Below are 16,193 nucleotides of genomic sequence, written 5' to 3' on the forward strand. Positions count from 1 at the left end.
ATCTGTTGATGTGCATTGAGATCCTCCACACTCTTCTTTGTATGCCTAGTAATTTGGGGGTTGTATCTTGGACATTTTTCATATTATAAGACTCTGAGTTTATTTAAATCCTAACTGATATTTTTGTTTTATCAGACTCTCAACCCTGTTGAGTTCAGCCTACTAGTTCAGATAACCATATGAAGGGCTGTGAGTTCAATATCTCTTCCATTTTTAAAGCTTTTACACTGTTCTTGAAATCTGTTCCATGTGTGTGCCACTCAGTGGCCAGTCTGGGATATGGATGGTAGTCTGTCTTGCAGTTCATTTCTTAGTGTCTGTGGCTTGCTGTTTTAGTCTCATGTCCATGTATGTAAAGCTTGCAGGTGAGCACAGGAGTTCATAAAGCACTTTATGGGCTTGTTTTTCTGAGCTGCCCCCTCTCCATTATCTCCCTGGTACTATGTAGTTCTCTGGGATTTCCTTTTTCGCTCCTCTTGCCAGAAAGCTGGAGCTTTATTTAAGCTTCTCTACCTGAATATGTTATTGCATCTGAACCTAAATGATGAGGATGGAGGTGGTGGTGGTGGGGAGCAGTGAGGTTTCTTCTCAGTCTTTTAGGATCAAAACTCCTCTGATCAAAAAGAGTTTCCTTAACTCAGAACTTTAGGCTACTTTGGGGCCCTGCTTCTCCTGTGGTTTTCATCATGGTATTGCTTGGAGAGAACAGAGAGAACTTTAAACAAAGAAGAATGGAAGATTTCCACTATTCTCCCTGAGTATTAGGATAACCCTTCTACTTATTGGACCAGACCTAGAGTGCTTCTCCTGGGTCTTTCTTTGTCTACACTAATAATAACCTACTTTTGGTTTTCAGAGTGCAGTCTAGGCTCATGGATACTGGAGAAATAAAAATTTTTTAAAGAAAAATTCGTTGTTGAGATCAGTACTTGATGAAGTCATCGTCCCCAGTCTGCCTACTCCTGTTCACTTTTCAAGGAGTCCTCAAATAGCTGCACTATCCATTCTGTCCATTTTTAGTAGTTAAATTCAGTGGGAGATAAGAGGAAAGAGTATGCTTATTTCATCTTCCTGGAACCTGGACATTAGTTGAAATTTGAGTTGAAGGTAAATGGAGTCATGGAAGAAATAGCTGACCATAGAAACGTTGATATTGACACCATTTGATAAACTCTAGATATGCAGCCAGAGGAACATAGTGAAAGTGGACTTATCAACATAAATGAGGAAAGTAGTTGTGCCAAAAAAGATGAAGATGTCCTAGGAGAAAAACTTCACATGAACGGCAAAGAAGTTTACATTAAAGGAACTTTTAGACATATTTCACAACATTGAAAGTGCAAAGGATAAAACTGATCCAAACTTAAGAGTGACAGGCATAGAAAAGATGCTTGCTTTTGTTTGTAGAGATTCTTGAATTCTGTGGCTTGATGATTTTCATCAGTTTTTTGAAAAAATTTAATATTTCTTTAAGGTTGCTTTTGCCTCATTTTTTTCTTTTTCTTTCTAGGAGTCCAAACACATGTATGTTTACTCTGTCCCTTATATCTCTGACCTTATTTTTGGTATTTTTCTGTCCTTTGTCTCTGCTTTAATCCTGTGATTTTCTACTGACCTACCTTCCTGTTCACTAATTTTCACTTACTTTGTTTCTAATCTGCTCTAAACCAATGTAAATAATTCTTTTATTAAAAAAATATTTATTTACTTGGCTGCGCTGGGTTCTTAGCTGTGGCATGTGGGATCTTTAGCTGTGGCATGGAGGATCTACTTCCCCAACCAGAGATCAAACCTGGGCCCCCTGCACTGGGAGCACAGAGGTCTTAGCTACTGGACCACCAGAGAAGTCCCCAGAACTTTTTCATCTTACAAAATTGAAACTCTATGCTCATTAAATAACAACACCCTCCCACTTCCACCCCCCACTGGCAACCACCATTCTTTTTGAATTTGATTACTACACTTGAGTTATTTCTGGTTTTTTGACTATTTGGGTCTTTCCCCCCACCCTTCCGTTTGGGGACATTTGATCTTTTTTACTAGAATTCTTAATTATTTTTATTGAATGCTAGACATTTTTAAAAATGAGAATCATACAGAATTTAGATGATATCTTCCTTCAGAGAGGATTTAATATTCCTATCATGGGCATATTCCTTTGATTCAACTGAAATAGATCTGTTTCTGCTGCCCTTCCTTGGTATTGACTGAAAGCCTAATTTTTTTTGTTGTTGTTTAACCAGGGCACCTTGTCCTTGATGGGGTTTGTATTCCAATTTTTGGCTCCTTAGCACCATGATATTGCCAAAATGTGCTTTCAGCTTGATTTTCCAGTATCTGGCTCTTTGCATTGCAAACCCTAGGCGTCAGCAAATGCCTCAAGGGGAATTGCGTGTCAGGTTAACCACATTTTTCTCCTGCTCAAAATTTGGGCCCTTAAAGTCATGGCTGCATTTGCTGTTTTCTAATGCTGTCAAATAATTTTCTCTATTGTATTCAGGTTTTTAAATTTTTATTTATTAATGTATTTATGTAGCTTTTATAGTTGTCTTTTTATGCATGGAATTTAGTCTGGCAATTACCACACCATTGTCAAAGGCAAAATCCCAATATATATTTTCATTAATTAATTTTTCATATTATTTCAAGCATTTTCAAAGCTTAAGGAAAAGTTGCAAGTAAAATGCAAATATCATTTTTTCATAGGTCGTTTGAGAGTGAGATACTGTCATGATGTCTAACCACTCCTAAATTCTTTGATTTGTTTCCTATAAACAAGAACATCTTCCTGTCAGTTCAGTTCAGTTCAGTTGCTCAGCCTGTCCAACTCTTTGCAACCCCTTGGGCTGCAGCATGCCAGCAGGCTTCCCTGTCCATCAGTAACTCCCGGAGCTTACTCAAACTCATGTCCATCGAGTCAGTGATGCCAACCAATCATCTCATCCTCTGTTATCCCCTTCTCCTCCTGCCCCCAATTCCCTCCCAGCATCAGGGTCTTTTCCATTAAGTCAGTTCTTCGCATCAGGTGGCCAAAGTATTGGAGTTTCAACTTCAACATCAGTCCTTCCAATGAATATTGAGGACTGATCTCCTTTAGGATGGACTGGTTGGATCTCCTTGCAGTCCAAGGGACTCTCAAGAGTCTTCTCAAACACCACAGTTCAAAAGCATCAATTCTTTGGCACTCTACTTTTTTTATAGTCCAGCTCTCACATCCATACATGACTACTGGAAAAACCATAGCTTTGACTAGACGAACCTTTGTTGGCAAAGTAATGTCTCTGCTTTTTAATATGCTGTCTAGGTTGGTCATAGCTTTTCTTCCAAGGAGCAAGTGTCTTAATTTCATGGCTGCAGTCACCATCTGCAGTGATTTTGGAGCCCAATAAAATAAAGTCTCACTTTTTCCATTGTTTCCCCATCTAATTGCCTGAAGTGATGGGACCAGATGCCATGATCTTAGTTTTCTGAATGTTGAGTTTTAAGCCAACTTTTTCACTTTCCTCTTTCACTTTCATCAAGAGGCTCTTTAGTTCTTCGCTTTCTGCCATAAGGGTGGTGGTATCTGCATATCTGAGGTTATTGTTAGGCAGTCTTGATTCCAACTTGTGCTTCATCCAGCCCAGCATTTCGCATGACCTCTGCATATAGGTTAAATCAGCGGGGTGACAATATGCAGCCTTGACATACTCCTTTCCTGATTTGGAACCAGTCTGTTGTTCCGTGTCCAGTTCTAACTGTTGCTTCTTGACCTGCATACAGATTTCTCAGGAGGCAAATCAGGTGGTCTGGTATTCCCAACTCTTAAAGAGTTTTCCACAGTTTGTTGTGATCCACACAGTCAAAGGCTTTGGAGTAGTCAGTAAAGCAGAAGTAGATGTTTTTCTGGAACTCTCTTGCTTTTTCGATGATCCAACAGATGTTAGCAATTTGATCTCTGGTTCCTCTGCCTTTTCCAAATCTACATCTTCCTGTAGAACCCAATAATAACCATAAAAATAAGGAAATTAGTATTGATACATGACTGCCAGCTAGCTAATCCACAGACTCCAATTTTTTCTTTCAATTCCAATAAATGACCTTTTTATACGTAAGGATCTAGTCCAGAATGACATGTTGCATTTAGTTATCATGTCTTCTTTAATCTCCTTCAGAAGGGGACAATTCTTTAGTCTTTCCTTGACTTCCCTAACATTGACATTCTGGAGGATTACAGGACAGTTATTTTGTAGATTATTTTTCAGTTTGGGGTTTTCTGATGTTTTCTTATAATTAGATACAGGCTGTGTATATCACTGGCAGAAATATCACAGAGGTGATGCTGTGTTCTTATTGTAGTCTATCAGGTGACACATTATTTTAATTTGTTTCATTATTGGTAACATTAATAATTATCCCTTGATTAAGGTGCTAGGTTTTTCTACTGTAAAATTGCTGTTTTCCCTTTTGAAATAAATATTATATGGGAAAATATTCTGAGACCATTTAAGTATCATATTCCCCATCACACTCTTCAGTTTATTTTTTATATATTACTAATTTGGATTTCTGTTTTATTCAGTGTGTTATTATATTAGTTTTTGTGGCATACTAAATTACCACAAGTTTAGTGGCATAGAGCACACATTTATTATCATAGAATTTCTTTGGTTCGGGAGTCTGGGCATGCCTGATCTGGGTCTTCCACTTTAAGATCCCTTCAGTTCAGTTCAGTTCATCGCTCAGTCGTGTCCGACTCTTTGCAACCCCATGAATTGCAGCACGCCAGGCCTCCCTGTCCATCACCAACTCCCGGAATTTACTCAAACTCATGCCCATCGAGTCGGTGATGCCATCCAGCCATCTCATCCTCTGTCATTCCCTTCTCCTCCTGCCCCCAATCCCTCCCAGCATCAGGGTCTTTTCCAGTGAGTCAACTCTTTGCATGAGGTGGTCACGGTATTGGAGTTTCAGCTTCTGCATCAGTCCTTCCAATGAACACCCAGGACTTATCTCCTTCAGGATGGACTGGCTGGATCTCCCTGCAGTCCAAGGGACTCTCAAGAGTCTTCTCCAACACCACAGTTCAAAAGCATCAATTCTTCGGCACTCAGCTTTCTTCACAGTCCAACTCTCTCATCCATATATGACTACTGGAAAAACCATAGCCTTGACCAGACGGACCTTTGTTGGCAAAGTAATGTCTCTGCTTTTTAATATGCTGTCTAGGTTGGTCATAACTTTCCTTCCAAGGAGTAAGCGTTTTTTAATTTCATTACTGCAATCACCATCTGCAGTGATTTTGGAGCCCCCCAAAATAAAGTCTCACACTGTTTCCACTGTTTCCCCATCTATTTCCCATTTAAGTGATGGGACCAGATGGCATGATGTTAGTTTTCTGAATGTTGAGCTTTAAGCCAACTTTTTCACTCTCCTCTTCCACTTTTATCAAGAGGCTTTTTAGTTCCTTTTCACTTTCTGCCATAAGGGCGGTGTCATCTGCATATCTGAGGTTATTGACATTTCTCCCCGCAATCTTGATTCCAGCTTGTGCTTCTTCCAGCCCAGCGTTTCTCATGATGTACTCTGCATAGAAGTTAAATAAGCAGGGTGACAATTTACAGCCTTGACGTACTCCTTTTCCTATTTGGAACCAGTCTGTTGTTCCATGTCCAGTTCTAACTGTTGCTTCCTGAGCTGCATATAGCTCATATATATGCTGCTCATATATATATGCTGCTCATATATAGCTGCATATAGGTTTCTTAAGACCCTTACAAGACTATAATGAAGGTATTGGGCAGGGCTGAGGTCTTGTTTGAAGGCTTGATTGGGGAAAGAGCCACTTCAAGTTTACATGGTTTTTGGCAGAATTCCTTTCCTCAGGAGTTATTGGAGACCCAATTCCTAGCTGGCTGTTGACTGGGAGCCACCATCAGTTCCTTGCCATGTGAACCTCTCCAGTATGACTACTTGCTTCATCAAAGTATGCAAATCAAGGAGACAGTGGAGTCTGTTAACAAGATAGAAGTAACAGTCTTATATAACCTAGGAGCAAGGTATTAGGCTATTCTGCACTCAAGGAGACAGGATTACTTACAAGTTTCATGAATATCAGGAGGTAGGAATCATTGAGGGGCATGTTATAATACTCGTATTACCTGCCAGTATTATAATCCATCATCATCATTATTTGTTCTTATGTTCAGTATGTCCTGGAATTAGCCTGTGAGAGCCTTTGCACTGGCCCCTGTATCATCTTGCATGTCTCCATCTTTCTTTGAGTACCTCAATAAGGTACTCTGCACTTATCTTAAACTTTTCCTGCCCAAGTCCTGGAGTTAGTCATTGTTCTAAGGAGCTCTGATTCTTTTTAGTGGAGGGTAATATTTAGAATCACTAAATGAGTGTGTGTGTGATCAGTGTACTCATTATTATTATTGATAGAGCCAGGGGGTATGTTTGTATGTATATGTATATACGTGTACATATATCACTTAACCTAGAATTGTCTCTTTCTCTGGTACAAAGCTTTGGATTCATAACATCTAGTTCAGCAGCATAGTATTCACTGTAGCTTTCTTCATTTCTTCTTCTCTGATGAGAAGTTTGGGTTTTTTATTATCCTTAATATTTGCTCTTATTAGCCTTATTATCCTTAATATTTGCTCTACCCCCTTAATTCAGTGAATCTTTCCATATAACTCATCTCCCATTGCTGACATAGCTCTGTCTCCATTTCTCACCCAATACTCTGTATGGATGCTTTCCCCAACCTTTTGAAATCTATTTGCACTGAACTGCCCCTTCCACCCTTTCCCCCATTGAGTCTGAAACTCTGTGGTGGGCCACTATCCCTCCACTCTGTGAATGTCTTCTGTCTGCTTTGGAAACTCTTACTGCCCCGCCCTTCCCCATTATGTGGACGCGTCATAATCCTGCTCACTGTCACTTCAGTCCCCCATGTAGAAGCTCTCCTCACTCAACTAGAACTATAGAACTCCATGACAGGCCCGTCTCTTGTAAGGTTTTTTTCCCTCATTCTACTTCGACTGTGAAACTCTCTTACCCCTCAGGGACACCTCTCTCACACGCACTTGGACTCCAAAAACCTGTATTGGGCTGTTGTTGCCATTTAATTTATACCACTCAGTTTGATGCCCACTTGGCTTGTACTCACTATTATAATGACTGTCAAACTGAGTTTATCAGGTAGGAAAGAAGTTGAGGGCTAAGAGGAATCATTTTATTTTTTAAATTAAAAAAGTCTCACTAGTATTTTACAACAGATGCTTTCAACCTAGTGAATTATAATTTATGCAGAAGCCAGTGATGCTGCATTTGTGTAGCACTTACAGCTTTCTACCCATGCCATATTTTCACTCACATATAAGAGGTTTATTTTCATGTTATATTTATGATTTCTGACCTTACCTACTCCATTCCCAGCCCAACACCCCAGAACCCACAGAGCATTTTTAATTTATGTGTGTCTGTCAGTGCTACCATCATTCTTCTAGTCATTCCTTTGAAATCTTGGGGCTTATTTCTGACTTACCTTTCTTCGTTCTTTTCATTAGTCATCAAGTCCTGTTGATCTTCTGCTTTATGTAAGTTTGTCTTCTATTGGGCCACCACACTGTTAATTACCATGGCCTCTTGGGTGGGATTCCTTTTCTTTAGTTTCTGAGTCCAGTGCCCCTAAATCCACCTTTGGCTCTGTATTTCTTAATAAATGAGATAACTTCATGTCTGACTTTTTAAATGCCATTTTTGTGTGGCATTATCCTAGTAGAGTATCTAGCTTTGAATCCTAGATTTACCACTTGCATGATACCCATTCATTTTCAGTAATTTATTTAACCTCTCTGGATCTTACTTGCTGGCTAGATTGTCTTACAGGTGGGTAAGATGATAAATTATGAAAGAGATTTATCCAACACACATACCTTCCAGCCTGGTAAGATCAATCTCAGTAAAGTAACCAGTGTTATTTTACCAGTTTTCTCACTGTTATATAAGCAAAAACTGTCCTTACTTCTCTCTTTATGATAGGTAGCTTTTGCTGATCTTTTGACATTAAGAGCACTTTTATTATCTGATCATCTACTCTGATCAGATGCTGGAGAGTTAAAAAAAAAAAAAGACATGACTCATATCTAAGAAATACAGTCTGATAGAGGAGGCAAATGTAATAAATTTACATATTGTAACAAGTTCTACAATAAAATTAAAGCCTTTGTCTGAACTTTTATAAAAATTAGAATTTTTAACTAAACTTATATAGCATCAATTGTGTGACACAATTTAGTACATTGTTGTATTTTTTCTTGTCATTACTATTTGTGAATTTATTGATTCCATGATCTATACTTCTTAATGGCTTCTGAGAACATTTTGAAATGCGAGTGGCATTCATGGAATCCTGTTCTTGGTAATGATGCACTTTATATTTTTTCTTTTGTACTTGAAGTTTTAGATCCCTTCTTTTAATTTTACCAAAACCTTGTGCCTTAAGTGTAGGCAAATATGATTATCATATATGACACTTTGGTGAGTGAACTAAATTAGGATTCTTAAGAGGCAGGTCAATGAATTTGAATAAGTAGAGACTGAATATATTACATGATCTATGGAATACTATAGTTCTCTTGGCCTGAATTTTTTAGTTGATATAGTTGTAAAAAGGGAATTCTTCTATCCCATGGCTTAAGGATACATAAACTCTCGATGCGGCAATCTTTTTATTGTTGATTATTATAGCTTCTATTACTCCTAGAAGTTGACCAACAGGGACCTGAGTTTAAGGGATTTTGTCATTCAGCTTTCATATAGTAAATGCTAAGGCCAGCCCTTTGCCTGCAGGGCGTTCTATCAGTGAAGAGAAACTGGCTTTTTCCAGGCAGCCAAATAAGGGGAAGAGTCAAGATTTTCAATGTTCTCTGTGAAAATGAGTTTGTGCTGTTGAACCTGATGGACCTTAGATACTTTCTCCTTAAAGCACTGCAGGCGCCTTGTTGCAGCATTTCAATCTCTTTTTCTTTGATTTTTCTTGATTCTTTCAAGTAGTAGAAAACATGTTTTAGGCATTTAAGAAAATGCTGTGTATGTTTTTTAAAAGCTGGTAAACTCATTCAGTTGAGTAACAAACTTCAGTTGTAATAAATTATTGTAGTTTTCAACCTTATTTTTAGGGTTGCAGTGGAGAGCCATTTGGGGTGAGGTTAAGTAGAAAGTGAGCTGAAGAAATAAGTCTATGCTGTGTAGGGCTAGATTTGTGTTAGGGGGCGGCACATGTGTGATCCAAACTTCATTGTAGCTTTTGAGATTGCAAAGGAGAAATACTTAAGGAATGGTCATTCACAAGTTCTTTAACAGATAATGGAAGTTAAATATTTAAAAGTGAGAATATAGTTGCTGGATTGCAGTTTAGTTTGGAACCTACTTTTATTAAAAAATTATTTTAAGTGTAGAAGGAAAGTCTTAGGAATTTCCATATAGTTTGCAAGGAGAAACAAACTTTTACTGCCTCAACTTTAAGTAGAAAACTTATGTGGGTTTTGGGCATTTTAAGGAGGATTATTTATTCATTGTTGAAGGACAGAGAAAGTCATACATTTTTGTCAGACAATTGGCCAATCAGGATGTCGGTCAATTGAAATGTTTAGAAATGTTTAGACTACATAAAGAAGAGTAACCACAGTGGCACCCTTTTCCACTCTGTTGCTTATTGCCTAAATTTCTTTTGATTTCCTTTTTCATTTAGAAAATGCTGCTAAATATGAAGATAGAAGGGAAAGAGGTAGAGTTAGAAATTATAGCCTATTCCATTAATTTTGTAATTATATCTTTTTTCCTCAGTGTTTTAAAGTGGCATTTACCAGTATGGGTAAGATTAATTGTTACAATACAAACCAATTTGAAAATTGGTTTTTAAATTGAGCTATAATATATAAAATCTTACGGTAATGTGCAGATCAGACTATATTCAAGTGTGGTTATCATACCCACACCAATTGTCTTGTAATAATCGGGAATGCATCCTCTGTGTGGTGTTTGCAATTTAATGCTATTTTAGAAATCACACCAGTATATCTAGTGACTTTCCTGGGTGTATGTGGCTTATTATTGATTATAGTTTTATTTGGGAATTTTATATTAGGGAGGTGGGGTAAAGCCCTTTCAGATTGTTAGTTTTTAGGAGTTCTGATGGACAATAGGGGTGAATGAATGAGGAGAAGGGCGTTAGAATGAGTAGTAGAAAGGACAGTTGGATAATGATTAACCAAGTACGTACTGCAAAAATAACGCAGAGCCTAATATAAAAAGAAGGAGACAAAACATTCAAAAGAGGAATGCCTTAAGAATTTATCAGGGAGCAGTCATAAATATAAATAAAAATGTATATTTTAACTTAAAAGTGGAGATCATGCACTTAGTTTTTGCCAAAAGTATATGAGCCTTCTACCTCTTCTGAAGAGAAGTCAGAAAAGTGACAGGCTATTTTTCAGTGCCTACTCCATTTTCTTTCACTGTTTTCATTTTCCTTTAAAAAATTTTTACTTTATTTCTCTCTTTTCTCAAATTCAGTCCCTTCAGCATGAACATTGTTCTACCCAGGATACACAGAACTTTTAACCACTTGATTAATAATATAGGTTGTCTCATTAACAATGAGAGAAAGTCACTACCAATGAATTTCTTTTCCACTAAAGATTTTAAATATAGAAGAGTTTATGATTGAGAGACTTATCACCAGAATATAAAGGATTTTTGTTTCTTTTGTTCATTGTTCTATCCCTAGTGCCTAGGACAGTGCCCAGCACTAGGAACATTCTCAACAAGTACTTGTCAGATAAATGACCAAAACATTAGATTTAGAAACTTTTAATGTCATCTTTCTTCTTAACAAAAATTATTTTGGCTAAGAATTTGGTGCTTGCAGTATAAAGTCATACTATGAATAGAACAGTGGTTCTCAAGTGGAAAGAAACTTTTTTTAAAATCCTGCTTTCCCTTGTTCTTTTCTCCGTGCTGCCTTCTCACAAAATGAGATTATCTGCTGCTGAGAACCACTGGATGAGACTGAAATTAAGTAATTCTTAGGAGCTCATGCTCAGTCATGCCTGACTCTTTGCAGTCCCATGGACTGTAGCCTGCCAGGCTCTTCTGTCCATAGAAATTTCCAGGCAAGATTACTGGAGCAAGTTACCATTTCCTACTCAAGGGGATCTTCCCGACCCAGGGATCAAACTGAGTCTCTTGCATCTCCTGCATTGGCAGGTGGATTCTTTACCACTAGTGCTACCTGGAAAGCCCCAAAATTCTTAGGAGACAAATAAGTAAATGGTAGATGCAAGTATGCATGTGCGTGGTCAGGGTGAAAGGAAGAAGGAAGTTACAAGTTCAAAAGTATGGAGATAAGATGTATATTTGAATAAAATATCAAGGTAATTCATTAGAGTTCCAGGGCCAACTGTGAAAGGACAGAGAGGGTGAGTTGATGTAGGCAGTGGGGAAAGGTCAGATTAATAGAGTGCTTGAATTTTTAGGGAGCCTTGTGAATTATTGACGAGAGTGACACGATCACAAAGTGAAGACAATTCTGTTTAGCTGCTGTTTGTAAAATGGATTGTAGTTTGAGGTGAAGAAACATTGGAAACAGAAAAATTAGGTGATTTTTGTAGTAGTTCAAAGCAGTTTAGCTGTTTTGGTTGTTAAGTTATACAGTGATGCCTTTAGTAGATAACCTGTTTTTGAAGTCTTGATGCCTCCACTTTATGACCTAGGGTGGATAGAGGCAAGAGGAAGAGTTCTGAACTGAAAAGCAGTAGGCCAGGATTCTAGTTCTTACTTCTTTACTTTCTAAATTCTATGATCATGGATAAATACTTAATTTCTCCTGGGCATCAATCACGTGAACTAAAAAATAAGAAAATAATGATCTGAAAGCTGGAGTCTAAACCAGTTTTTGAAGTCCTTTCCAGTATACCATCCTTGTATCAGTTATAGATAGTGAACAATGAATACCATATTTTGTTTCCTTAATATTTCCCCAACCAAAGTGTTTTAAGAAGAAAAAAGTCCCATGATGATAATAAATAGGTCAAAACTTATAATTTAAAGTTTAGTATTATGTGCACTGACTGTTGTGCTTTAAAATGTTTTTCTGTTTTTATATGTGCTGTGATCAGGTATTTAGTTTTTTAGTATTACTAGACTGTAATAGCACCCAAGTTGATGGACAAAGATTCAGCCTGGGATACATTTAGGGAAATCTAAAGACTGTAAAAATTCTTTTAAAAGAACAGTGTTTTATAAGGTACAGGAACAGTACCACTAATACTGTTTAATTAGTACTACTAGCACTCATAATTTCTACCTTTTTTTTGTTTGCTATTGAATACACTGTATGTATATTTACACTTACACATTATTTGTTTATTTATTTACAAGGTTTTAGGACCAGCAGCTTTTTAGGGTCCTCTTTTTCTGTCCCTGTCTCTCCTTGCTTTGTTGTTGTTTTCCCTTGTTTGGATTGTTTCTTGCCTCCTCCCGCCATCCCTCCCATCCCCCCCCATCCCCCTAAATCCATCTGGAAAGATAAAGAGGCAGCTGCTATGGTAACTTATGCATTTTGGTTAATGAATAGCAGACTAACAAGATAAATAAAGCATATGCAAACTGTGCGGTGTTAGTTGCTGTCAAACTGTAGGGGTATAATACCTTTTCTTTTCCTTCCTCCCACCTTCTTGAAATTCTTTTAACTTTCTTGTGATATTTTGTTTTCTAATTTACCATTTCTACTGTTGAAATGCTACTATGAATGATTTCCTTTTTCTGCTTAGTCTGCGCAATATTTCACTTTTGTGGTGAGTTTATGGGAGATGAGTTGAGGTGCGTAGAGGAAAAGAATTGACTGGATTAAGAAGTAGATTTCCTTTAGTTTCATACACAGAACAGGAATAAACTTTTTTATTAAATATTTTGCTTTTTGACCTATAACTTTTTTTTTCTTTCTTTTTTGGGCACTAGTGCTCCTTTTGAGCTTCTGTCTGGGGTTAGAACTAGTACATAGTGTGTTTCTTGAATATGTTTCTGTCATAAAGGCAAGCTGCAACTGGAGTATTGTATTTAGCCCAGCTCTGAGAAGTCCTGCAATCTGTGCCATCCTGTCTCATGCTGTCCCATCTCATAGTTGTCCTCTCTCTGCAGTGCTCTATGCCCAGGTCTCTGTGGCTGGGCTGCTCCAGCCTGGCGGACAGCATGCCTTCGCTGCGATGCCTGTATAACCCAGGGACTGGCGCACTCACAGCTTTCCAGGTACTTTCTCTGTCTCTGTGGGTTATTTGTGGGCATTAGTATGTGTGTGTTAATTCATTAGTGTGTCTCTCCTTCTTTCCCATCCTTTACTTAACTTCGCTTTTCTCCTTCATATTGCCTGTATTTCACATCACTCAGTTCTCCTTTAATTTTTAATGTAAATCCAGACTGATCCACTCTTGAGATATATTTGTTATGATTGGTTTGCCGAAATTGACAGAGCACAACTTGACTTGTTGGTTTTCATATTTAGTAGAAGTATGTTAGTGAGTTTTAAAGTAATCTCAATAAATAGCATTCAATATGTAATGTTTGCTCTGGACCTACATAAAACCAATTAATATAATCAATTATTTGCAACCACTTGCCTGGGCACTTTCTTATGTTTTTCTTACGATTACTAAAAACATAAAGTGCTCAATTCAGTGTCTCTCCTGGTTACTATACTATTATTTATGTGTGGGTGTATGTTTATGTATATATATGTGTATATTTTGCATATATAAGAGCTGTGTTTATTTATATCTTGATTAATAGGTCTAGTTTCAAGGTGGAAAGGCCTTCATGACCTTTGAGTATAGCGTTCGGCTTGAGACAGTCCAGCTGGTCTTGCTTGGACCATCAGATCCTAGTTCCATTTGGCCTTTCTTAGAGGCCACTAGGACAGTTCCAGGATGTGAGAGAAAACTATAGAAGGAAAGAGGAAAACTTGTAGAGGAATATGTAAGACAGAGCTCGATGCCCATTCTTTACAGATTAGGGTATGATACATAGTGATTTTTTCGGTAGAAGTGTCATATATCTACCTTAGGTATTTGGAATTTGTATTAGCATTTGGGCTTCCCTGGTGGCTTAGATGGTAAGGAATCTGCCTGCAGTGCAGGAGATCCTGGTTTGATTTCTGGGTTGGGATGATCCCTTGGAGAAGGGAATGGTTACCCACTCCAGTATTCTTGCCTGAAGAATTCCATGGACAGAGGAGCCTAGTGGGCTACAGTCCATGGGCTTGCAATGAGTCAGACACAACTGAGCAACTAACATTTACTTAGTATATGTAACAAATTAGTGATTTAAATTTGTTTTTAACTTACGTAGCTCATATTCTATTAATAATTTCGAACACAAGTTGTAAGTATCAGAATGCTTATGACTGAGTCATAGTTAAAGGTTGGAGAACTTAAGTATTCTACATTCCTGACCAGTGCTAACAAATAGTTACTTACCTTTAATGATACTATTTTAGTGATGGTATTACTGGATATTTGTTTGTCCTTTGCAAAATATATTAAATTTCCTTTGTCTTATGAGATACAATATGATGCTGTACGGGCTTTAAAATTAGTTAAATCAGGACTTATATACTGTTTGTCACTAGTGGTATGATCTTAAGCAAGTCATTTCACTCTAAATTCATCTATAAATGGACACTCTAGTTAGGGCATGCAGTAAATAGTTGGTGTTTTTATTATCCTCATCTTCATCATCATTAATGTTAGAAAATATTAATATCCTGAGTATCAATTTATTTCAAATATTGTGTGTGTGTTTTTTTTTTTTTACTATATATCATATTGATGAAGTTTCAGCTCTCAAGAAACTCATACTCTAACCTTTTTTTTTTTTTAACCTTTTCGGAGTTGCAGTGAGTTTCAGCAGAGTGGAGTCTGAGAGAACAGTCCCTATAAGACTGCTGTCACTTCAGATACCAGTTGTAAGGACACTTCCCCCTCTGCTCCTCTCCTCAGATTTGATAATTCACTAGAAAGGACTCAACAGAACTCACTGAAAGCTATTATATTCAAGGTTTATTACAAGGAAGAGCTACAGGTTAAAATTAGCCAAAAAAGGGACATAACAGAACAGAAACTGGAGGGAACCAGATCTTCCACCATCTTGGATCTAGTTAGTTCTAATCAGTTTTTGTCATGTCCTTTTTCTGTCATTCTTTTAAAGGTTGCATCCTGTCCCCCCTTCCTTCTGTTTCACTTAGAACAGGGTCTGGCAGATTAATGGGTTCTATATTATTAGAAACATGCACGAAGGACTAGGTTTGGAAACTTTCAGCAAATACTGTTTCACCTTGCTATACAACATTACACTATGAAATGAAATCTTACTTTTTTTTTCATGCCTTAACCAAATTCTGTATCATAGCAAAGCCTACTCTGGATTCAGGTATTGATGAAAAACTTTGCTTTCCCCAGTATTGCTATAAGTATGAATGTTTATTTTTCTTTTCTTATCTTCAGAGAAATCATTAAGTTTTATGTAGTAAAAATGGGAAAAAATGGGGTTATCTGCTGGCATTCTCTTAATTCAGTGGTTTTTTTTTATATGTCAGGTTCATTATACACAGGTACTCCAAATTGCTGATTGACTAATTGGCAGATATAGACTTAAGTCTAGTTTTTTCTGTTTTTACTACTAGAACTATAACAATCTTAAGTATATTTGCATTTTTCTGGTTTGGGTTTTACCTTATTTGCTTATTTGTGTAACCCTCACTTTCAAAATATAGAGCACTTCCATAATCTGAGAAAGTTCCTTTGTACCCTCTTCCAATTAGTACCCATGAAGTGAAAGTGTTAGTTGCTCAGTTGTGTCTGATTCTTTGTGACCCCATGGACTGTAGCCTGCCAGGCTCCTCAGTCCCTGGAATTAGCCATTCCTGTCTCCAGGGGATCTTCCCGACCCAGGGATCTTCCCAACCCAGGGATCGAACCCAGGCCTCCTGCATTGCAGGCGATTGTTTACCATCTGAGCCACCTACATTTGTGTAACTTCACTCTTTAATAATCCGAAAAAATTCCTTTGTACCCACTTCCGGTTATTACCCATATCCCATATGCAGTTACTGTTCTGATTTGCCACCAAAGATTAGTTTTGCCTGT

The 16,193-nt window shown here is 37.6% G+C and overlaps 1 protein-coding gene across 7 annotated transcripts in view; it reads left to right on the forward strand.

Moving 5' to 3' along the window:
• BTRC (beta-transducin repeat containing E3 ubiquitin protein ligase) overlaps nt 1-16,193 on the forward strand; it is a 180,768-nt gene that overhangs the window by 45,956 nt on the left and 118,619 nt on the right. For 5 of the 7 annotated variants that reach the window (XM_070470049.1, XM_070470054.1, XM_070470052.1 and 2 more), the window contains exon 2: nt 13,195-13,302. The exons of the other annotated variants lie outside the window; for them this stretch is intronic. In XM_070470049.1, coding sequence (XP_070326150.1) covers nt 13,195-13,302 — 108 coding nt within the window. The remainder of the gene's footprint in view (nt 1-13,194; nt 13,303-16,193) is intronic. 7 annotated transcript variants of the gene reach the window in all.

This window comes from Odocoileus virginianus, chromosome 7 (genome assembly GCF_023699985.2).
Source record: "Odocoileus virginianus isolate 20LAN1187 ecotype Illinois chromosome 7, Ovbor_1.2, whole genome shotgun sequence".
NCBI lineage: Eukaryota > Metazoa > Chordata > Mammalia > Artiodactyla > Cervidae > Odocoileus > Odocoileus virginianus.